The 24,786-nt window shown below is 38.8% G+C and overlaps 1 protein-coding gene across 15 annotated transcripts in view; it reads right to left on the reverse strand.

Moving 5' to 3' along the window:
* The window catches only part of LOC148473300 (vomeronasal type-2 receptor 26-like), a 174,149-nt gene that overhangs the window by 17,343 nt on the left and 132,020 nt on the right, over positions 1–24,786 (reverse strand). For all 15 annotated transcript variants that reach the window (XM_088459824.1, XM_088459819.1, XM_088459818.1 and 12 more), the window contains one exon: positions 11,726–11,849. In XM_088459824.1, the coding sequence (XP_088315950.1) occupies positions 11,726–11,816 (91 nt within the window). In that variant the 5' untranslated portion in view covers positions 11,817–11,849. The remainder of the gene's footprint in view (positions 1–11,725; positions 11,850–24,786) is intronic.

Genomic DNA, 24,786 nt, shown 5'->3' on the forward strand with positions numbered 1-24,786 from the left:
CGGCAAAATCTTGATATGCTTGTGGTAGACTGGAGACAGAAGGATCTTTTGGCTTGTCGGTTGGGGGGAACTTTGCACCTGTACTGGGGTGTACAGAGTGGGTACGTACAGGAAGTACCTGGGTTAGGCATCGATGGAAACAGTTTGGTCCCCATGATACAATTTGCATATTTGACCAATCAAAAGTAGGACTATGCTTCCTTAGCCACGGTAAACCCAGAACCAGCTCGTAAGCAGAGTTAGGAAGTATGAGGAATTCAATGGTCTCATGGTGCAGGCAACCAACTCTGAGGGTCACGGGCTGGGATTTCAAGGATATGGATTCACCTAGCACAGTTTTACCATCTACACTGGAGAGCAGTAATTTGTCAGGTAAAGGTACCACCGAAATACCAAGGGACTGGATTAAAGATTTGGAAATAAAATTTCCCGCAGCACCGGAATCTATAAGGGCTTTAACATCCCTTGTCCTGAACTGGTGGGAAAGAGATACAGGCAGTAAACTGTCAGTTAATTGGGAGTGCTTAAAAATGACCCCTAATTGAATGCTCCCAACATTAACTAGGGTCTCGCATTTCCCGCCAGCAGGGGACAATTCTTTAAGATGTGCTCAGGGGCAGCGCAATAAAGACGCAATTTATTTTGAAAGGGCCGATTGCGTTCAGCCGTGGTTAGCCTGGTTCTGTTGATCTGCATAGGTTCCTCACCCCTTGAGGTGGGGGAAAGGAATTGACTTCCTGGGGCTGGACGATCTCAAGGGCGATCCCCATGACCTCTATTACCCCACCGCTCACTATGGCATAAATATATCTTTATGCAGAGGGAAATAGTCTCAGAAAAAGACATAGGTAAATCCCTGGATGCTAATTCGTCTTTCATCCTTTTGGACAACTCATGGAGGAAGGCTGCTTTGAGTGCTTCTTCGTTCCATCTAAGTTCCGATGCAAGGGTCTGAAACTGCACCATGTACTGTCCCACCGAGCGAGAACCTTGGCGGACACGGAGTAAGTCGGAGGAAGCAGATACCGATCTGCCGGGCTCATCAAAAATCCGTTTGAAGGCTGTCACAAAGTCTTCGTATTTAGAAACTAACGGATCAGCCCATTCCCAAAGAGGGGAAACCCAGTCCAATGCAGCCCCAGTCAGTAATGAAATTACATAGGCGACCTTAGACTGGGAGGTAGGGAAATTCTGGGGGAGGCACTCAAACTGGATTTCACATTGGTTTATGAAACCACAACAATGTTGGGGAATACCGTCAAACCTTTCAGGGGTGGCCAAGTGGAGACAAGACTTCTGTGGCGTAGCCCCTTGAGGTAACCAGCAGGAATGACAGGTGGCGAGGCCGTGGACATAGATCCCAGTGTATTTTGTATGGTCATTAACTGTCTGGACAATTCTTGCAGGTACTGAGCCACATGTCGCTGTGCCGCCTCTTGGTTATCCATACGGCTTGTTAACTCTTGAAGAGTCCCAGTACCTTGGGCACCTGCGGCTTCCAATTGGCCTGAACAAACTGTCAATCTGGGCAGCGGGTTTTTGAAAGCCGAGGTCTGAGGCTGTGGGAGGAGGCAAAGGCGAGGGGCCTGGACATATGATCTCCGCATCCACAAGTCTTGGTCATTGGCTAGACCTAGTCAATGGTGCGGAGTCTAACTCACAAGGAGGTGTTTGCAAAGTGACCCCTCCAAGCAGGATATGGGCTTGTGCAGCTCCCTGTAAGCATGTCGCGGTCCTTTGACTTGGTGACCAAGACCTGCAGGGAAAAGAGAATCAAAACACCCATGGCCCAAGGGTAATGCCTGGAATAGGCACGTGGGGAGTGGGATAGAACTCCTGGCTGGAGAAAGGCACTTGAGGTGCTGGCTAGAGAGGTGTGGAGATTTATTGGTAGGCTGAGGTAACAGCTGGATATCCCACGAAGTATATACCGGATTGCCGGCCGGAGATCATGCACTAGGGTGCAATGAGATGAAGGGTTAACTTGCAAACAGGCTGTGATGGTAAAAGCACTGCGGTGAGATGAATGGTTATCTTGCACACAGGCTGTGATGGTAAAAGCACTGTGATGAGATGAAGGGTTAACTTGCACACAGGCTGTGATGGTAAAGCACTGTGATGAGATGAAGGGTTAACTTGCACACAGGCTGTGATGGTAAAGCACTGTGGTGAGATGGAGGGTTAACTTGCACACAGGCTGTTGCTTAGTAAAGGCACTGTGGAGAGATGGAGGTTAAACTTTCACACAGGCTGTTGATTAGTAAAGGCACTGTGGAGAGATGGAGGTTAAACTTGCACACAGGCTGTTGATTAGTAAAGGCACTGTGGAGAGATGGAGGTTAAACTTGCACACAGGCTGTAGATAGTAACGGCACTGTGGTGAGATCGCTTAGAAGCTTCTGGGAAAAAACACACTGGAAGCACGGTAACCTGGAACGAGACTCCTCTAGTTACACTAGTGGCAACAATGATTGTTCAGGCAACTACCTGGAGCACAGGAGCTGGATATATACCCCAGGAAGCCTGCTGTTAGGCCCACAGCATCAGCTGACCAGCCGGGCCACTCAGGGAAGGATGTACTGACATAGGAAAAGTGTCATGGCGGCGCCCATGATGGAAACTGCAATCCCCGCTCACCTGGTCGCCTGACACCACAGCTACAGGGTGAATGCTCAGCTCCTCCCACGTCACCGTGCCAGCCGCCCGACTCCTCAGGAAGTCAGAGGAAGCCGGCGGGATGGTAAGGGACGGCCGATCCCCTGCTGAACTCTGACAGAAGCCTAGGATTGGCCTGGTGTCTTGCAGTGCCCCAGATTTAGCAAAGGTCTGGGTTTTGCCAAGTACAAAAAATACTTTTGCACAACTAGCTTCCTGCATTCTCATGCACTTGCTGTCAGGATCATGGTTCTTGGTGAACATAGTGTTCGCTATTCTCTCCCCGTCCATGCACTCTGCAATCTTCTCGTCCCCATGCTCCAACTGCCCTCCTAAAGCTTGCTCCCATACAATGATAGGTTTGTCCTTTACATTGTGACACAGATGTAATACCCCATACGCTGTACTGTAGCTCCCACTCCCTTCCCTCTACTGCTGCTTTGTAGTAACCCTAATTTTCTTTCTGGAATCTCTCCATCTGCCTTCTCCTCATGGCCTAGGGTGTTGTATTACATTTTGTAACAATATCTTTAAAGGGGTATTTTTCGCTTAGAGCAAAAAAGAAAAAGACAAATTTTGCCTATTCTGGGGCACTCTTGACATAAATACAGAAAAACATAGTATGTAAATGAAGTAATGAATAAATAGGATAAAACTTAACATTTAATAAAGAACCTTGAAAAGTGGAAGAATATTCTCCCGAATTGCAGAGTATTCAAAGTACATGAAAAAATACAAAATTACATATAAATCTAACAACGGTACATATTCAAATCATATATAGCACATGGTCATGTGCAATTTCTTAAATAAATATACAATAATCTACAAAAAATAGTAATAATCAAAGGTGATCTAAGTTGATATAATAATCAATCATAATCCAAGACACTAAGCAAGGGTCAGATATATAATACATTCATATAAAAAAAACAGAGAAATACTCATCTAACCGTATAGCGTATGGCGAAAATATGTTTGTGCAAATATGACATACACCCAAATCCCTAATGAATGTAATGATGTCAATTATTGGGGAAAGCACACCGCTTTCAAATATACACCTTAGTGCAGATAATAATCTGCAAATAAATGAAGAATTTCTCAAAATTATGAAAGCTAAATAATGATGTTAAATGGACCATTGAAGGAAGAAAAGTCCTGGGATATTATTGCGCACTCTCCCCTGTTGTTATAAACATTGCAGGGGGATATCGTAGAAAAGGGACCCAGATGAGAGAGCCTGATGGAGGTAAAGAAAATTTAGAAAATAGAGTAGAAATGTATATTGTTTTAATTAATTTGAAAGTAGTATGGCTGGCAATATGCAATGAACCAAGGTTTGATGCCTTTATTATGTAATGAGAATGGACACATATAGGGTACTAATATCCCTTAATAAAAAGGAACTGGTATAAAATGAATAGCTGTATACAGTCAGCCCCAGAAGTACTCTGACAAGATAGAGTACTAATGCTGTAAGATAGATAATAAATAGGGTACTGTATGTTTAGGAAATAGAGCAGGATCTGTAGTTCTGAGTCGCAGAAATCCCTATGACTATCTCTGTCTGTATAAGATCTTTGTCAGAGGTGTATTCCCTAATTTACAACAGCTTTAATAGCTTCTCCTTCTCGAAACCTCTGTCTTTTATCAATACTTACAAAGTTAGACTTTTCTTACACACCCCCATAGACTTTCCTCTAGTCCGTTCAACCCCTTAGAACATGATTGCCACTCTGCTTGTCTCCCTGGGGACTCATCTTGTTCTTCTAAAACCCTGTCCTCACCTCTGACACACCTTACAGATGTATTCATGACCTAAATTGGTTGGCAGACTTGGGTGAACCCCTGGATGTGGATGATTGGTCTGACATATAGACAGACACTTTTAGGTTCTTTATTTGCATTTATTTTAAAGAAAGGTTTATAACTTATCATATAGATGGTACCTGGTCCTGACATTGCTCCAATATATTATTCCTACAGCTTCCACCCTGCGTAGGAAAGGTTGCTCAGCTACCTTGTCCTTCCTCCATATCTATTGGAAATGTCCACTGTCCATTTTTAGTGTGACTCCCATCCCCTCTTGATGTTGAAGGATATTTTCTGCCCTACAATGTTAAAATATCTAAGATTTCCCTCCCCTCTATTCACAAATATTTTCCTTACCTCCCCACCCACTATCACCAATTTGCAAGTAATTGAAGACCATGACATCTACTGTATATTAACTTGTTCACCAATTGACTTGCACTTCTCTTTCTATCTCTTTACTTGTCCCACTACATGGGATTATAATTTTCTGTTATCATCTGATGCCTTAACACATTTTCAGAAAACAAGATCATGGGTGGGGACCAGTTTGTTACAGACAGATCTGGCATTCCAGAGGTCACAGGAGAGAGGGTCCGAGTTAAGGGGAGAGATACAAATGAGATTATCATGGTTGCTGACAAGTTATGTAATTTCTTCAAGTCCTATCTACACATATGGACTCTGTTAAAGTGTCTTAAATAGACAAGCCTACATTCTGACACCTGGCCCATCTTACCATACCAGCCACATACAATGCTAAAGGGGTTTCTTAAACAAATGTAGTTTTCACTTCAAAATAGTCTGGAAATTTCACTATGGCTTGAACTAAGACCACCTATATAATTTCATTACTCCTTCAGACAAGCCTTGGCAGGACATCTCCACTGTGGGACAAATCTGACACTATCCTGCTGGATGTTGACAACTTACCACAATACATAGCATTTTGACAAGCCTGGGTGAACCACATCAGCTAAATCCAAAATTTTGCGACTACATCAAGGATCATACAGTGAGAAAATACATTGTGCAATTCAGAACTTTGTAATCTGGACTTTCGTGGAACAATGAGGCGGTTGTCGCTGTTATCTGGCAAGTCATTTCAGACTGTACTAAAGATGAGCTAGCATATTGTGATTTAAGATCCAATCTCAATGAATTCATTTCTATCTGTAACAGGTTGGACCTCCACTTCTTTGAGAGGGATCAAGAAAGGGGTAGAATTGAGCACCCCAAGACTCGTCCTACTCAATTTTTCTGACCCTAGTTTCCTAGCTCTGAGGAGCCCTAGCAAATTGGCCATTGCTGTCTCACTTCAGAAGAACATGAGAAAGTCTTTGGAGAAAAATTGCGATCGGGACTGCGATTGCAGTGACTACGCAGACCCATCGCAGAGTGATTGACAGGAAGTACTGTTTGTGAGTGGTTACGCAGGTGGTTGGTCAAACGCAGGTGTGCCAGTGCATTTGTATGCCATTGCATGGGTGTGCATAAATTATCCACTGCAATACCATATGCAGCCTGAAGCCTCATAACGTGCTCTGAAGTAAGCAATTCCTGAGTAAGGTCTGACCTGCCTTTACTGTGCATATGGATCAGTTGTTACTCGATTGTACCAATGTTCCTGAAGCCATGATAACCATTACGGATGTGTGTGTAAAGTATAGTGGGCATCCTTTTCTAGTGCTGTGGCAATCTCTATGGATTAGCATACTATCGCACTGAACTTTGTGCATATTCTATATTGCATTATGTAACGAATTGGGCCCTTTAACATTCCTAATCATTCCCAAGGTCTTCAACCTCCTGGTCCTAAAGTTCCCATGGCTTCAACATAATAACTTGCTTATTGACTGGACAACCTCTCATGTTGTGTCTTGATATCAGCTTGTTTAGTGAAGTGCCTCCAATGTATCCCCCCACACTGTTACACTGGTGAGTTACTGTTTATTTTCACTCCTTTTATGCTGGAGGTTTTCTGTAAATGTAATAAAATTTAAATTGTTTGTTCATAGAATTGCATTCTGATATATCAACTAACACTTTTTGAGTATTGTGGGACTTTGTTTCATGGATATTGTGATCTGGTATAGCCCTGGTTCATAATCGTTGCACATTGTCCACCTCCATGGACCAGTTACACAATTTTCAAATCTGCATCACAAATGAGAGGAACCCCCTCTAAAATGTATTTTACCTTTAAACATAAGGATTAATCCCAAAAATTGTTGAAAATATGTTTAGTTTAATAAATGAAAGACCAAGAAGTTACATCTTTGTCCTGGGCTTAACAAAATGCATAAATGCTCTGAACTGATGCAATTATCTGCTCTGAAGATATTTTTCAGGAAACTAAGTGTTTTGGGTTTTTTATGGCACCCCACTTCCACACCATAAGGAGTCCCGCAGGTCTTTGTGAAGCAAATAACCATTTGTAGTGTACAGACACTGAAAGCAAATATCCTCTCACACATTTAAAACTGAAGCAAAATTGTATCCGCACAGACTGATATTCCAAGAATTGAGTATGATATTTCCTTCTTATTTAGTATTAGTATTAATATGTTATCATGGAACAAAAATAGACTTAAGAAAAAAACAAAGAGAAATGTGTTCCTAATGAGGCACTCACAAGATCATATTTACCATTGGTATATTTCATTCACCATCTAGGATGTGGGAATAAAGGCTGTTGCCAAATTAACATAAAATATAACCTTTATTATGTATCCTTAAAATAAAAAGCAAGGGAAATATTAAAAATAGAATTTTTTTTAAAAAAAACAATAAATATATTTATTTATTAATCTTGTCTTCAATGTGTTCATATGTTTGGTCTTTGTCCTATATTGTATTACATGGAATTACCAAACACAGAGATCATGCTATACTGTGGGTTATGAGATCCACACTGGTCCTGTGAAAGTCTACAGATGAACATATGAGGTGACTGAGCTATTCCAAAATTAATCGGTTAGATTCTAAGATCTAAAATGATCCTAAGTACATCCACAGATATGGAAATATTAATGACGGCACCGCTCCAATGTAATCAAGTGGTAGCATGGGTTCATGTTTAACCAATGGTCACAAATGTTGCCCTCACCGTCAAGAATATTTATGACACATGAACATACATTGGAAAGATTCATTAGTGGTTTTAATCTTCTTATTAAAATATATAGCAAGAGATCACAATAAACAACTACTCTGATAAATGTATCTATCTATCTATCAAATTCCTATCAGCTCAAAACATTCACCTAAATGTTAATATATTGCTAGTGTTGCTGTATCCATAATATATGTAACATGTATCCCAAGGGCATCTCAAAATAACCATTAAATGCTCCGAAATACCAAGATCACATCGTTGAATAGGACGTAACAGGCTGTACTTCCATTAATTAATGCAATATCCAAAAGGGCTAGATGTAACTGCCTATCTGGTCATCATATAACAATACAAGACACTGTGTCAGTTCTGTCACTTTTAACAAGGCAGTTTCCTAAAATGGAGCAATATTTAATGTATCTTGAGCACTCTTACTAGCAATCTCTTTATTTAATCTCAATTACTAGCCCTATATTCAATCCATGCACACAGATACAGGGACCACGTGGAGTAATTAGCGTCTCCTGATCATTATAATAGTTTACTTAATACAATGATTGAATTCCACAGGCTACATATATTGTATTAGATATAGCCACTATCCAGCTGTAATTATGTAATCGTGAACAGTGTATCAATATTGTCACCATTCATGAGGGAATCTTCCCATAATAGCCACATGTAACAACTTTATTCATTCAGGATTGTATATCATTCACAAGAATTAAGTTTATTCTCCTGGGTTAGATCTACACCCATAAATAGAGAGGTCACGTGAGATGTTTAGTGTCTTTCTTTAACAATTGTAGCCGGAGTAGAGATATTCATAATAATTCCAAACACCGGACCATAGTGGTATCTGCAAAATAATGCTAGTAGCGCACAGTACAGCTTTTAAACAACATTATAGCCTGATGGCATCATGTATTTTGAAGACATATGATAAATTTAGCTGTTAAAAACATGCAGCACATGCTGTCAGGCGCATACTGCTACCCTGACATACGTTTCGCACTGAGCTTATTCATAGGAGCAACCCGACCACCGGGGATGCTTGTTCCTTTATTCACATTTGGAGCGAATCACTCTTCCAGAATTTGATAGACAGAGATGTTCTCATATCAACGCTGTTGCTCCATCACCTACTATTCAGTGTTTGTTGATTCGGGGATGGAGTAAACCCGGAATTTTCTATTCAGCCGAATTACATATCAATATTAAATCCCTGGTGACCATTCCTATTTATTAGCATCCTTTCATGATAGACTTCAATAGTTTCTCATAGTAAGGTTCTATATATATATATATATATATATATATATATATATACACACTTTATTTATCTTGATCACTGGGATATTGAAGTATGTGAAATATATATATAACTTCATGTTTCAGAGGTAATAATATATTAGAGTTCATTTATCATAAATACTATAGATAAATAAAATTCATTATTAAACACAAATAAATATAATATATGTCAATTGTTAATAACAATAGTCGGTCCCAGCAAATATTAAAAATTAATACAATCAACAACTCAGTGTGTTGTGAGATAAAGATAAATACTTGTTAGAAAAACATACGAGTAGCTACAATATTAATATAAGAAAAAAGCTACTACATTATAAATAAGAATAAACATAAAAAACAAACAACAAAAGTGTTTCTATGTATATACACTAAGCAGTTGAAATAAAATTAATAATAAATTGATCCAAATGTAAGTGTAAATATAAATATGATTAATACATATTTATTGAATACAAAATATTATTAATCCTTTGTTGTTTAAAGTGCCAGTAAATATAAACATATATTAAGTGTAAGTGCAAATAAAAGTGTAGAAGTGTGTAGTTAATCCCTATATATTTATCCCATTATATAGAGATTCTGTATTTCCCATCTATAAAAAAAATCATTTAATAGACTAAAGTAAATTAGATCTTTCAATTATAACCTCTCTAAATATATTCTCTTAGACATAAACTATATATCTCATCCCCATTTATTCCAAGAAGATATTGTAATTGATATATTCATTTAGTCCAGTTGGTTGTAAACTACCAAAAAGAAAAAGACCACTGGCTTTCTCGTTTCAATAGTTCCTGAGTGAGATCGCCACCTCTTATGTGTATTTGTTCTATGCCAAAGATCTTCAATACTTCTGGATTTCCCTGATACTTACCATATTAGTGGACATAGAAATGTCTGGCCACTGATGTAAGTTGTTTAAACTTTTCAAGGTCTTTTTTAGGAATTCCTAATCGATCCTCCATGCTCCAGGACACTTTGTTTTAATGGTCTGGTCGTCATGCCAATATAATGCATCTTGCATGGGCACGTAATACAATAAATAACTCCAGATGTTCTACAGTTGATTAGATCTTGAATTTGATGTATCCTGCCATATTTATCCATAAATTCCTTAGTTTTTTGCATGAACTTGCAAGCTTTGCAATCTTCGCATTTAAAAGAGCCCTTGGTCTACTGAATTATTTTCTTCCTCTTAACAAAATGGTGGTGTACCAATTTATCCTTAAGATTAGCTGAGCGTCTTAGAGCGAAACGTACATCAGGGTAGCAGCACTCACCTGACAGCATGTGCTGCATGTTTTAACAGCTAAATTTATCATATGTCTTCAAAATACATGATGCCATCAGGCTACAATGTTGTTTAACAGCTGTACTGTGCGCTACTAGCATTATTTTGCAGATACCACTATGGTCCTGTGTTTAGAATTATTATGAATATCTCTACTCCGGCTACAATTGTTAGAGAAAGACACTAAACATCTCACGTGACCTCTCTATTTATGGGTGTAGATCTAACCCAGGAGAATAAACTTAATTCTTGTGAATGATATACAATCCTGAATGAATATAGTTGTTACATGTGGCTATTATGGGAAGATTCCCTCGTGAATGGTGACAATATTGATACACTGTTCACGATTACATAATTACAGCTGGATAGTGGCTATATCTAATACAATATATGTAGCCTGTGGAATTCAATCATTGTATTAAGTAAACTATTATAATGATCAGGAGACGCTAATTACTCCACATGGTCCCTGTATCTGTGTGTATGGATTGAATATAGGGCTAGTAATTGAGGTTAAATAAAGATATTGCTAGTAAGAGTGCTCAAGATACATTAAATATTGCTCCATTTTAGGAAACTGCCTTGTTAAAAGTGATAGAACTGACACAGTGTCTTGTATTGTTATATGATAACCAGATAGGCAGTTACATCTAGGCCATTTTGGATATTGCATTAATTAATGGCGGTACAGCCTGTTAAGTCCTATTCAACGATGTGATCTTGGTATTTAGGAGTACTTAATGGTTATTTTGAGATGCCCTTGGGAGACATGTTACATATATTATGGATACAGCAACACTAGCAATATATTAACATTTAGGTGAACGTTTTGAGCTGACAGGAATTTGATAGATAGATACATTTATTAGAGTAGTGGTTTATTGTGATCTCTTGCTATATATTTAAATATATGAAGATTAAAACCACTAATGAATCTTTCCAATGTATGTTCATGTGTCATATATATTCTTGATGGTGAGGGCAACATTTGTGACCATTGGTTAAACATGGACCCATGCTATCACTTGATTACATTGGAGCGGTGCTGTCATTAATATTTCCATATCTGTGGATGTACTTAGGATCATTTTAGATCTTAGAATCTAACTGATTAATTTTGGAATAGCTCAGTTACCTCATATGTTCATCTGTAGACTTTCACAGGACCAGTGTGGATCTCATAACTCACAGTATAGCATGATCTCTGTGTTTGGTAATTCCATGTAATACAATATAGGACAAAGACCAAACATATGAACACATTGAAGACAAGATTAATAAATAAATATATTTATTATTTTTTTCAATTTTTTTCTATTTTTAATATTTCCCTTGCTTTTTATTTTAAGGATACATAATAAAGGTTATATTTTATGTTAATTGGGCAACAGCCTTTATTCACATTTAAAACTGAGTCTAGTTTGCAAATGAGTCATTCAGTAATAAATGGATTAGATGTACATTATTGAATTTAATATGTCAATAGGTATTTTTTTAGATTATTAATAAGATTAAGTGTAACATACCTGTCACATTAGATATTTCCCCCTCTGAGCACAGGACACAGCTATAGCAACAGGAGTGTTTACCAGCCATAGGAACCTTCCTGGACCCCATCAGACAGTTCTCTGAGCACTGAGACTTTGGAACCTACAAGTAAGGAAAAATATCCATGTCATTGGTTCCCTGTTCCTGGTGATTATTTTATTTAGAACATTTTATGCAAACTATGGACCTCAATCAGAGCCGCTCGCAGGCGGCCGCTCGCTCGTACGCGGCCGATGTTGTTAGACCACGCATGCGTGCACTTCGTTGTGCACATGTGCATACGAGTCCTTGCGATGACAAATTCCTTTGCTTGTATGGCCTACGGGCAGGAAGTGACTCCCGATAGTAGATTGAAGGGAAAGGCCGTTTGTGGGTATGGACGGAGGTGGTGGTTTAAAAATGCAGGCGTGCCCCAGCTTTCGCACGGTGTTTTAGTGGCGTACATACATTACCTGCTGCGAGCGACATAGAAGGCCAGATGTGAGCAAGTTTGAGATCTGGATGATCATACAGCTTGTGGTAGGGTATGGGCTCCCGCAAGCCCCATAGTAGATTCGATACTATCTAATGTAACTGATGTTAGGAGTGATGTTTCTATTTGTAACCACACAATGCAAGCTCCTAATAATCGCTGAAGTTGTTGCTAATAACAGGGATAATTGCCTGACCCATTATTCCGGTGTATTTGCATTTGCGAATAATCCTAATACATTTTCTATGGATTCCTTAGCAAACGTGTTTATATCTAAAAAGGTTCGTAACTTTTGCATTTTATTGCCAGCAGCAGTTTTTTAGAATCCAATGGCTTTTTCCTGGGTTTATTAACCCTGTATATATGGCAATGTTATTACAACTGAAAATTTTTGGTCATTCAAAGTTTTTATTTTTTGTTTTTCTGTAGTTTGGGTAACACAATTTATACACATTTAAATTCATACCTTTAAACATTTGTGAAGAAACAAAATGAAAAGAATAACTTTAAATGAACAACCATTTTAAAATCATGAGAAAGGAGATGGAGGTATGGGTTACAACAAATATGGGGACTGCACATGAATGGCTGAAGTTTGAGATAGGCTGTGCTATTTGCTGTGTTTTCTACACCTCGGCTGAAGATTCGGCTCCGCCACAGTCGACTGGCATGTAACACGCCAACTGGCCTGGCCAGAGCTTGATGGTATTGGCTCTGGACTAGGCATAGGGCTCGTCATAGTTTGGGGGGTGGCTGTTGGGCTGCCAGAGGTGGTGATCCTTGGTGGAATTTCTGGAAGGAGGGTTGCTCCAGCATGGCAATTCTGTTTGCCTGCTCCTTGGCATCAGCCAACCGATTCTGGGCTGCAGAACATGTCTCCAGGGCCTCCACCACTCTCAGCAGACTGCCATCTATCCTCACCAGAGTGGTCTCCATCCTCAGGAGAACAGATGTATTCTCCTGAGTCTGGTTGACCAACTCGGTGAGGAGGGACAAGGCATGGGTAGGTGGTGCCCCAGGAGTGGGCTCCACAGGGTCCCCAGATGGTGAAATTGGGTCATCCCCTGCAGAGCCTCCATATGTGCTGGGCCCAGACCTCACCTCAGGAGCAGAATGTTCCTCCTCTGGTTCTGTAAAGAAAGAAAATGTCAAAAATTAGCTTTGGTATTGTTGGTCTCCAAAAATGGAGGCATGCAAGGCCCCAGATATATCGAACACTGGTCACCCTTTTTGGAATGCCAGATGAGGTTGTGTTAACCTACCGCCTCCCGCCCAGCATTATCCTAGACACTCTCTTATTAATAGAGCGTGATCTAGAAAGTCAAATTGACATTCTAACATCAATACCACCACTAACACAGTTGATGTTGGTGTTACATTTCAGCACCTAAGGGTCCTTCCAGACCACAGTGGGTGTGGTGGCTGGCTTTTCTCAGCCATCATTTTTTTGGATCCTGAGGCGTGTCATAGATGCATTTTTAAGCATATTGGCCATTTTATTAGTATGCCTTTGGATATGGAAGCCCTTGGTGTGGTAAAGCAGCAGTTTAGGGACATTGATTACTTTTCACACATCATAGGGGTAGTGGATGGCACTCACATAGCACTTCAGCATCCTGCATTGCATGAATATATATACCGTAACCGTAAACATTACCATTAGTTGAATGTGATGGTGCTGTGTGATGCTTCCCTCCAGATCATGTCCCTGAATCCAAAATTTCCATGAAGTGCACATGATGCATTTGTAATACAGCATTCAGGGATTTGGCAAAAAATATCCACACTGCAAGCTGGTGACACGTGGCTTCTGGGTAAGTAAAATATGTGTATGTGTTTGCCAAATGAAGTTAATGTAACTGCTTTTTTCTGAAATGTATTTGTCTGGATCTTTTGCTGCAGGAGACAGTGGATATCCTTGCACGCCCTGGCTGCTGACTCCTTATTTGGCCCCCACACCAGGGCCACAAACACAATATAATGTCGCGTTTACTGCCACCAGGCAGGTGGTGGAGCACAGTATTGGCCTTTTAAAGGGCAAATTCAGATGCCTTCACCGCTCTGGTGGCAAACTAATGTATTTGACAGATATGGTTTCGAAGATCGTGGTCCTGTGAGTGATATTTCATAGCATCGCCATAAGGAGTTGAGTACCAACAGCCAGAGGATGCCTTGCCGGAGGATGGTCCCCATGAGGTAGGTGGTGTGAGACTGTCCTGGGGGGCCATACACAGTGCTGTGGTTGCTCATTATTTTAGGTATGTATTTCACAATGTAGCATTGATTTTCATATTTAAGTAGGAAGTTTTGGTCATTTTTGTTTGGTTGATTTTCAATGTTTGAATTTGGAATTGATGCCATGTATGTTACAAATTTTTGTTTTTTATATTTTCCTCTCCCTATCACATTTTTACCTTCCAAAAAACATGTACAACACATTGACAATACCATTTTGCCAAATAACACTTTTGCTGGATTGGACCAACATGTGATTCTCCAATTTCAAACAGTTCTTGATTATTGATTGTGCAACCTTTCTTTGGTATATATCCTTTTGTCCTTTTTTATGTTGACAAATTTATGTGTGTTGGGCTTTATTATTTAAAAATAAATGTAACAGTTCCACATCACATACATTGTATCTTTGGAGTATAAAGGTAAACAATATGAACACCCCTTAAATCATTGCTATTTTACATTATTGTTTGATGTAATATTGATTGCTTTTTTGTCACAAGTGGGTTTAAGCCTATACAGGTATTTTTAGGGATTTAAAAAGAACAAAAGTGCCCCAGATTAAAACAAGCTGTAGGAACATATGTTACATATGGGTATTAGTGGAAATCAGTGTATTTGTGATAAATATTAGCTTATTATTTTAAATTGTGAAATTATGGCTTTTTTGAAAAATTGGAGGCCAAAAAAAAAAAACATGCCTGGTAACCATTGAATTATGAATGTTTGTGTTAATCTGAAAATTAGTTTGTGAATAACCACAAAAAAACAATAAACATTTGGCCAACTTGATTATACACTTCAGTACAATTAATCTGGAGTCTATGGTATTTACAAAATCAATTTTAATTGTGGCACAAATCCAATCTAAACAAAACAAACAAAAATCTAAATCAATCAGGCCTGCTCCAAAATAAAAATAATTCTTGCAATGCAGCCATCCAGGTGGGACAAATATTGCCTGGCCAAACGGAGCTCCTGGATCAGGACAGCATTCACCATCTGTGGATCTGTAGAGAATATAAGACAGTTTAATTTTGAAAAAAATGGCCACATAAACCCAAAACATTGTAATATACTACTTTATTATAGGGCAAAAATAGTGGGAGGGCAATGAAGATGAGACCTAGCATAAAAAAACAAAAATATGCGAACATGCCTGGGCCAAGTGTTTTTTTTCAATAATGGTCTAAAAATGGGCAGGGGTTTATTCACATTGTAGTAATGTTTTGGCCAATACATTTTATAAGCCATAATACAGATGCCAAAAATTTTAAAAACAACAAAGAGTGTAAAAAAACAAATCTATTGACATTCCCTTTATCTTGCCACAAACCACCAAAAATGTATGAAACCTGGTTAACAAGTTAAACAAAACCAAGTCCAACACAATACATTTAGGCTAAGAAACACATTGTTAAAAATTTTAAAAAAGGCAGAATAGGGTGAAAATCTGCATTTGTGCCCTCCCATGAAATTTAAATAATAGTAAACTCAAAAAAAAAACCATGAGCTAAAGTGCCATTGCCTCAATATACAGGGCCAGGTAACAGAGGGTAGCCCACTACATGTTACTTATTAAATAAGAGATAGACAAGCGTTAACAAGTGCATATGTCTGAAACACTAACAGCTACACAAGGCCTGTGTTGGGCATAGATGACATAATTAAGACATTACAAATGAAGCTTATTTTTTTTTTTTAATACAGAATGTTTGTACAAACAAACAGTACAAAAAACCACAAGGTATAATACTTATGTGTGTAGAAACTCACACCTTCAAAACTTTTGTGATGTTTTTTACTGCAAATTATAGTGTAGACCATAAAGTCGTAATTATGATTTCTAAAAAACAACATGGAATAGTAGTGAGCATATGATGATGCTGGTCTAAATAGTGGTTTGTAAAACCAAAACAAAGTGTTCTGGGTAAAGGCCTCATGGTTCCGTTTATTTAGGGTTGACTGTGGAGACATTTCAAATATTGTGCTTTTTCATGGCTCAAAAAAAAAGGACAAACCTCAAGTATGCTTTAACATGCACCAAAGCTAAGGTTTCCTTCTCTTTGTTTTTAATTATTAACACATTGTTAAGAGTGCATACAAAAAGTATGGTGGTCGCTCACATCAGCCCGATGACATTGTACAGGTGCCCATAAAGGGTGGGGTTTACACTGAACCTCAGAGAAAAAAGGAGATTCCCTCCAGAACACTGCAGCAATAGCAACAAAAATACTTGAATCCTACATAATAATAGGAACTCAGAGGTATTAGTTACATACATAGATGTGTAAAGATAATCAATAAGTGTTAATAAAATAAGGAAGAATTAAAATAACATAAATAATAAACAAACCAATAGAGAGGTGATAAAAAAGTATATATGTGAATTAAGTGGTGATGCCCTGAAAAGGCCCAGCCAGAGCAACTCTGGGGACCCCACACCCAAATGCTCACCCCAAAATAATTATTGCTACCTAAAAGTTGCACCCACTCTGGGCCATATAATTACAAATTAATGTACTCTATAATTACAGCACATGTATAAGCTGAGAGCAGACTAGCATAGGAGGTACCCCAGAAACCTCCAAATGGCACTATACGGACCAGCACATCCTCCCAATGCTGGCTCCTTTCATGCCTCTCAGAACTGCAAATAGAAAGTATGGTGGTCGCTCACATCAGCTTAATGATATTGCTCAGGTGTTTGTAAAGGGCGGGGTTTATACTGAACCACAGAGAAAAAAGGAGATTCCCTCCAGCACACTGCAGCAATATTAGCAAAAATACTTGAATCCTACATATTAATAGAAATTCAGAGGTATTAGTTAAATACATTTGCATACATATGATTAAGCACCGGGCCAGCATCAAGGCTCCTCTATACTGGTGTCCCTAACATTAAGGGGTTCATGTCCGAGGTGCAAGGTACCCCAAAAAATTCCAGCCAAGGACCATCCCCATTTATGTCATTTTAATTCTTCTTATTTTATTAACACTTCTTGATTATCTTTACACATCTATACTTTACACTTCACTATCACCTTCTTTCCCCTTATCGTGTAATGCCCTTTGGTGGTAGTGGGCAGGGGAGGGAGGGCTAAATTGGTAAGTTTGGGAAGGGGAGGGGTTTGGCAGAGTTTTGTCAGCATTTTCATTGCGGCGTGCTCTTCTCTGCCCTCTCCGTCTCCTCTGTTGTCCTAAGTGAAGTTATATATTTGTTAAACTTCTTTTCGATTTTACCATTTCAATTGTAGACAACAAGAATTTAGCATACAACAACATTAAATAAGTAGTGTTTTCAAATATAAATTCAATGAAATTATTACATACTAACAATAATATAAAGTACAGTAGGCTCATACTGTACAATAGCTACAACATACATTACTGCTTCTTAACATATTTTCAATACACTATAAAAAATATTTTTAAAAAAATGTAGTTAGTAATCAGTTTACAAACCCATACTTACGCTGGCGTATATGCATCCGCAAATTCACTAGAAGGGCTGGTGAGCATCTCCGCAAATCTGGTCACCTCCTTTCTAATTGGGCTATACTCCTCCTGAACCCCGCCATATGAAGGCAATGCTGCACCTCCGCATATGCCTCTCTTTTGATGTGATTGTGGATGGGGAGGTCCAGAGTGCCCAAGTGGTGGTCCATAATTTGGACCAAAATGTCAAGCTCCCGCTGTGTGAAAGCTGACACTCTCATGATGGCAATGGCATGTTTTACAGTAAACACATAATATACATGTGTTAAAAGTAAAATGATTGGCTAATTATTTTTCATAGTTGACATATGATCACTTCAATTGGACAATGCATTAATCATGTGACATAAATATTCAATAATATTGCCATATGTGATTGGCTCAAGGTGTTTATGTACAATTGCAAAGTTAAGAGTCCAAATTAACCATACTTTAAATAATCAGACAATTTGGAACATGCACTTAACAACATCAAAATATTATGAAGAAATAAAGAAACCTTTAAAAAAACAACGAAGGGTTTACCATTAAAAACAAGGCTTCAGTAAATGACATTTGAACAATAAAGTTTATTGACAAATTGTAAATAGAAAAAAACACATTTCAACAACACTTAAGCTCATTAATTAAATAATTAACAAGCAATTAACAAATGCTTTTAGAAAGACCATCAAAACATGACATGTTTGCCGCACCAAGACACCAGCGAGCGCAACCATCACAAACAAATAAACAAACAACCAGTGGCTCATTCGCTAGCTTCTATCACTCGCTAGCTAGAGGAGGTGCATTGTTCAGGAATGGGCATCACATTGGTTGCGGGCGACTGGCCGTGCGAGTGCAACCATTTTGTTTTTCTCATTCGCTCAGCATATGAGCGAGCGGCCACTTGCGAGCGGCTCTGATTGAGGTCCTATATTCAGACTGATTCTGAGCCAGATGCTCCTGCATGCATTTTTCCATATGCCCATTGCAGTCTCTTTACTAGTTTGTACCATTGCCAGAATACAAGAAGAAAGAGGAAGAACGTCTGTCTCTTATGTGGCACACATACTGTATAATAGTCACTGTGTTAATCCAAAAATGTTACTTTTATTATTTAAACATTAAAATGTATATATCATGGACTAGAGCCAGCAAAATATTGGTTAAAAAATGTAAGAAAAATTTGATTTTTCCAAAAGTGTGCAATGAATTGAAATATGTGCAATTGCAATTAAAAAAATGTCCTGCTGTCTGTTCTTATTCTTTGTTTATATTGGTGTGTAAATAATATTGTCTGATTTTTATTTGACAACCTAGATGTTGCATATATTGATTATATAATTTCTATTATTCTTTGCCAAGAGTAGTGACAGCCACATAAGTATATACCGTACATCCAAGCCAAATGGAGAACAAACTAAACATGTTTCCCTGTACCAGGCAGCTTCATTACTGGCATGAATGTCCTAATCACAGGTATTACACTACTTGCAAATTAAGGGTATGGCTATGGGCTCTACTGTGGCACCTTATTATGCAAATCTTTACTTGTTCTTTACTTGTTCTTCAAAAAATGGTTTCACTTTGGGATACAAACATATATTATGTTTTCATAGATACACAGATTGCATATGGCAAAAGCAGTTTGCTGAAGGCACCCAAAATAGCAACCTAAGGAGAATTGGGTGACCCCAAACACAACACAATAGATACAATAACTTGCAAAAAATGTATTAAATGCTCAGCACTTTAATGTATATTTAAACCATGAATGATAGTATGGAGTGAAATATATATATTTTTGATTAATTCTATTTTGAAGCAAATAATTGTTTAATGCAAACAAGTGGTACTATATACAATATAATACAGCATAGGAAGGAACGTTGTGCCTGATTCAGTAAAGATTACTAATGCGATCGTAGTAGCAATCATGCATGCAGTTCTGCTGCAAAAGTATGCTAGCAATTGCAATCACAAAGAACTTGCACGGACAGCATGCAGACGCCCACTTCCCCTCTTGCATGTCCATAATACCCTGCAATCCATCCAAAAAATCAGTAACATTGAAGTACATTGGAGCCTCTCGCACAATTACAGCATGTCAGACCTCACCTTTGCATACACATGCGCTGTACACAACAATCGGCCATCTGCATACGCTTTAGCAGTTGCATTTCTTGCTGAATTAGGCCCTTTATTATCTCTCTCATTACTATCTCATTATTAGTAGCTGTAATAATTGGAATAAGTGTTAGACCTTGATCCAAAACCAAAGATATTACCACAGTCCCTTTGGATCACTTCCAAAGGTCAAAATTAATAATAATCTGAGGTATGAGCAGGGGGAATTGAGATTGGGGGGTCATGAGCACAAATACAGTACATGGGTTTCATACCAAGGCAGAGCAGAAATGGGAAGAGTGTCAATGTAGCCCCTCCCACGTCTCAAAGAAACTTTCAGCAAATTTCTATTTCTGCAGGAAGACCTTCAACCAATCCATTCTTAAGGTATTAAAAAGACCAATTCTAAAATTAAAGAGCGTTGCAGAGAGGTGGGTTGAATTCACATCTGCAAAATACATTTTGGCTATAGCAGTTTTACCTAATGACAATTTATTTTCCCCCTGTACAACCTGCATACCCTCAGGTAAGATGCCAATGATGGCCCATTCAGAGGGGTAGATAATTAACCAAATGACAGCAAGCAAAATGCCACACCTGGATCCAAAGTGTACATATCACAGGGCATGCCCAAACATAATGTACCAAGTCTAATCCTGGAGACCCACATGTGAGACAGGAGTTATCCTACACCAACCCTAACAAATATATTTCATAGGGAGTATATTTCCTCCAATGCAGATATTAAAATGTTCTATATATGATGCCTTTTGGAATGATGTGTAAGCATTAGCAGTTCCCAGTTTTTAAAATGTCATTTTGTAGTGGGGTGTGACAGAAAGAGTAGTTAACATGCATCTAGGGGTGGGTGTCTGAGTACCCAGAAAACCCCTGACAGACTTGAGAGCAGACACCATGTTATTAAGCCCCACACCCTTGTGGAAAAATTCAGCAATTTGCGGGTCAATAGGGAGGAGGCAGAGCCAATATGATGTGGTTCCATTAGAAATGTGACATTTGGATTCTGCCTGATTCACCTGCAATTTGTGGTGCTTTGCAAAGAGGGCTTAATAACATGGTGCCAGCCTGCCAAGTTCCATCCCCATCAGATATGCAACCTGCAGCTGCTGCAAGGTAAATGTGTGTACAATGTATGTGTGACATATGTATTTGTACAACTAAATAGAAAAAGGAATCAGTTTACTGTAAAATGTACTTTACTTTAGTAGAAATGTTAATCTAAAAACAATTCTTTATTATTTCTTAATGTAATTTTTTTGTTATTTTTGTCTTTACTGTACATATGATTTCATCATGATTTGTATCTGTATATGCTGTAATAGGGTCTATTCAAAGTGAAGTATAAAACTATACAGTATAAGAAAATAAAGTAATTAAAAAAAATCTAATTTAATGTGAATAAACAGATTGTTAAAAAGAAGGCTGCGTGCGGGGGCATGGCTTAGCAGCCGACTGAGCAAGATGCTAAATCCAGAGCTTCCACTTTACCCTCCTATTCCCTTCCCTACTCTCTGCTCCTGGGCGATTTCCACACCCAGGATCTCCTTGTCACATACACCAACAGTCGTGGACATTCTGACAAGCTCTGTTGGATCATCAAACCCATGCCTAATACCCGCACTAAAGCTGCAACCTCGATTACCATGCACCTCCAGCACTACCGGCTGGAACACCCGTGATGGCTTCTGCATCCTACCTTCAAGCAGCACTCAATCCTTCTTTGCAGGCAGATACACTTCGGATGCCTTCTGAGGGGCCCCCAGGTTCTTCGCTATTATACATAAAGTTTAACTATATTCTGGGAGCCACAGTTTCAGCCGCAGTTCCTGACAGTGACTATAAAGCAGAGACACGCCATTTGAGGTTGGCTTAACCAACAGTCCAGCACGTAGTCTATATACTTGTCAAAGACAAAATTACTTTACTAGCTGCTGTTTTGTATCCCATATACTGGACATTTTGTTCTACACTGAGTTGTCCTTATTATAAGGCATTCATTCATGGAAAAAGTCCTCTCCCCCTTCAGTCACACCGAAACCACAACAGTAAAGACAGGAGTAGCGTATGGCTGATCCTGGCATGGCCCCAGATAAAGATGAAGAAGCTATAACCCCTGTGCTAACAAAAATTACCAGCTCCTCATATGTTACCTACTATGATGTCGTGGAAGCCATTAAATCAACTATGGGCCTACTTCTATCTCAAGCCATATCTGATATAAATTCTAAACTACAATATCTTACTCATACAATGAAAGGTTAATCTACTGAACACTCACTAACAATGGGTGTGATCTGGGCAGCAAAAATTCAAAAAGGAAGTACCCCAAAGTCCTCCAGTAAGACGTACACAAAATGGTGTCAAAAATTTTGGACTCCAGGAACTCATGCATTCATGTAGGCAGAATTATAACTATAAATCCCACCAATGAGTAAAAAAATGAACTTTAATTCTGTATTGCTGATGAAAGTTTGTCCTAAACAAAGGACTATAAAAAAAAAAATGAAAACAATATAGTTGAATAATGAAGGAATGTAGTTCCCCTTGTCTGTCTACCACTGGCCAGTGCTAACCTGAGACATCATCCTTACACGTGTAATTACACCACTGCAAGGTCTGAATAACAAGCACCTCACAGAGTTGTGGGACGCCACCCTCTATCGAGACATTCTTCATTACTTACTTCAAATGACCAGGTCTTATGACTATCATATGAGACTGTTATCATGTAACAAATATTTTACAACCTTTTTGGTATATTGTATTTTTTTTTAATTTGTTTTATTCATGATGTCTTTATTTACCATTCCTTCATTATTCCACTATATTGTTTTCATTTTTGTTTTGTATAGTCCTTTGTTTAGGACAAACTTTCATCAGCAATACACTTTACTCATAGAGTTTCATAAACGGAACAGAGAGTAGCTGATGTTTTTACAAGATGTTTCCCAACTGAAACACACCATCCAAAATTTGCAATTAAATAAATTATCAATTAAGGAACAAACTCGATGACCTCCAGTACGGATCCCTTAGGAACAACATCAGACTGGTAGGCCTTCCAAAAACAATTAAGGGTCCTGCCATGGCCCATTTTTTCCATCATTCTCTGTATTTTCTTTGTTGGACTCTGGAGATATGGACCCTCATTTGTTGTTCTTGTTCCTGCATTTCAGCCGAAACTAGGATTTTTGTCACCCGGGGCAAGGCAGAAATGTGGTGCATCCACCCCTCCAAACAACAAAAAACAACAAGAAAGAGGATGAAAAGGTATTGTAATACCCTTTATAACACATTATGCCATACAGTAATGCCCCTTACAACACATTATGCCATAAAGTAATGCCCCTTACAGCACATTATGCCACAGTAAGGCCCCTTACAGCACATTATGCCATAAAGTAATGCCCCTTACAACACATAATGTGACAGAGTAATGCCCCTTCATTATGCCACACAGTAATGCCCCTTACATGACATTATGTCACAGTAATGCCCCTTATACATTGTGCCACAGTATTGCCCCTTACACATTAAACCACAGTAATGCCCCTTACACATTGTGCCACAGTAATGCCCCTTACACATATTGTCCCCTTCAAGAAGCTTCTCACCTTGTGCTCTTGCATCAGCATGTGAGGATTTGGAGGAAGCATATTGCATCATGCAGGCACACAGGACTCACCTGTCCCTCAAGTCTTACCTGCCGGGCTGCATTGTGGGTGAGCTTATGGCGGCACTGCCACATTTCAGTCAGCACTGCCGTCATTCTAATGTGGCCCTGGTCATGAACCAAACAGAGCTCTTGGACTGGCAACTGCTGCTGATTGGCTGCTGGTTCACGAGCTCTGATTGGCTTGCAACCAGCATATCATTAAAATAATTGTGGAGCTGTGTGTCGGTAGGGCTGCTGGCTGCTGCCTGCTGATCCTGGTGTGCAGCTACCAGGGCCCCTCTCCTCGGCAGCCGTTCCTTGGTGCCCTCAAGTCCGGCACCTGGGGCACGTGCCCCCCAGCCCCCATACCACCACTCCTTAATTCTGGCCCTGCTGCATCTACAGAGGTTAAGTATATATATTACATCACTAAACATAATGTTAATAATTATTACTACATGATCTTTCAGAATATTAGACCTCAATGTTACTATGATCACAACTATTTACTCAGTTTTTCTTATAGTTCACTTAATGATCTGTTGTTTGCCCTTAACTGTTAGCTATTAAAGGTTATAGTGTGAGGTTCTATTATGCCTCTTTAGGTACAGGTTTTTATTTAATGCTAAATAAGTTATATAGCTTTCACTTTAGCATATAGCAAATGCTATTTGTTTCAAGCAATTCAATGTTTAGATTATTGTGTCATCCCCTTGTATTTCTTTGTCTCTCTATCCTTACGTTTATCCCTTCCCCTCTCTCTATCATTATTGGTGTGCTGAAATTTAGCTTTCCTTGGACAGGCATACTTTCTTCCATATATTCAAGGATATAATGGCTTTGAAAATAGATACATGGAATGTAGGGGGAATTAATTCACCCATCAAATGATGTAACTTGCTTATGTATTTATCTAAACAGCATATTGATCTTACTTACCACCAGGAAACTCATTTAACAGCCTTTGAAACTGATACATTTCAAATGCTTAATTGGTCTTTTGTTGCAGCTGCTCCTTACAACTCCATATCCCATGGAGCTGCCATATT

Source organism: Taudactylus pleione, unplaced genomic scaffold (assembly GCF_031769625.1).
Source record: "Taudactylus pleione unplaced genomic scaffold, aTauple2 ptg000937l, whole genome shotgun sequence".
In the NCBI taxonomy this organism is placed as follows: domain Eukaryota; kingdom Metazoa; phylum Chordata; class Amphibia; order Anura; family Myobatrachidae; genus Taudactylus; species Taudactylus pleione.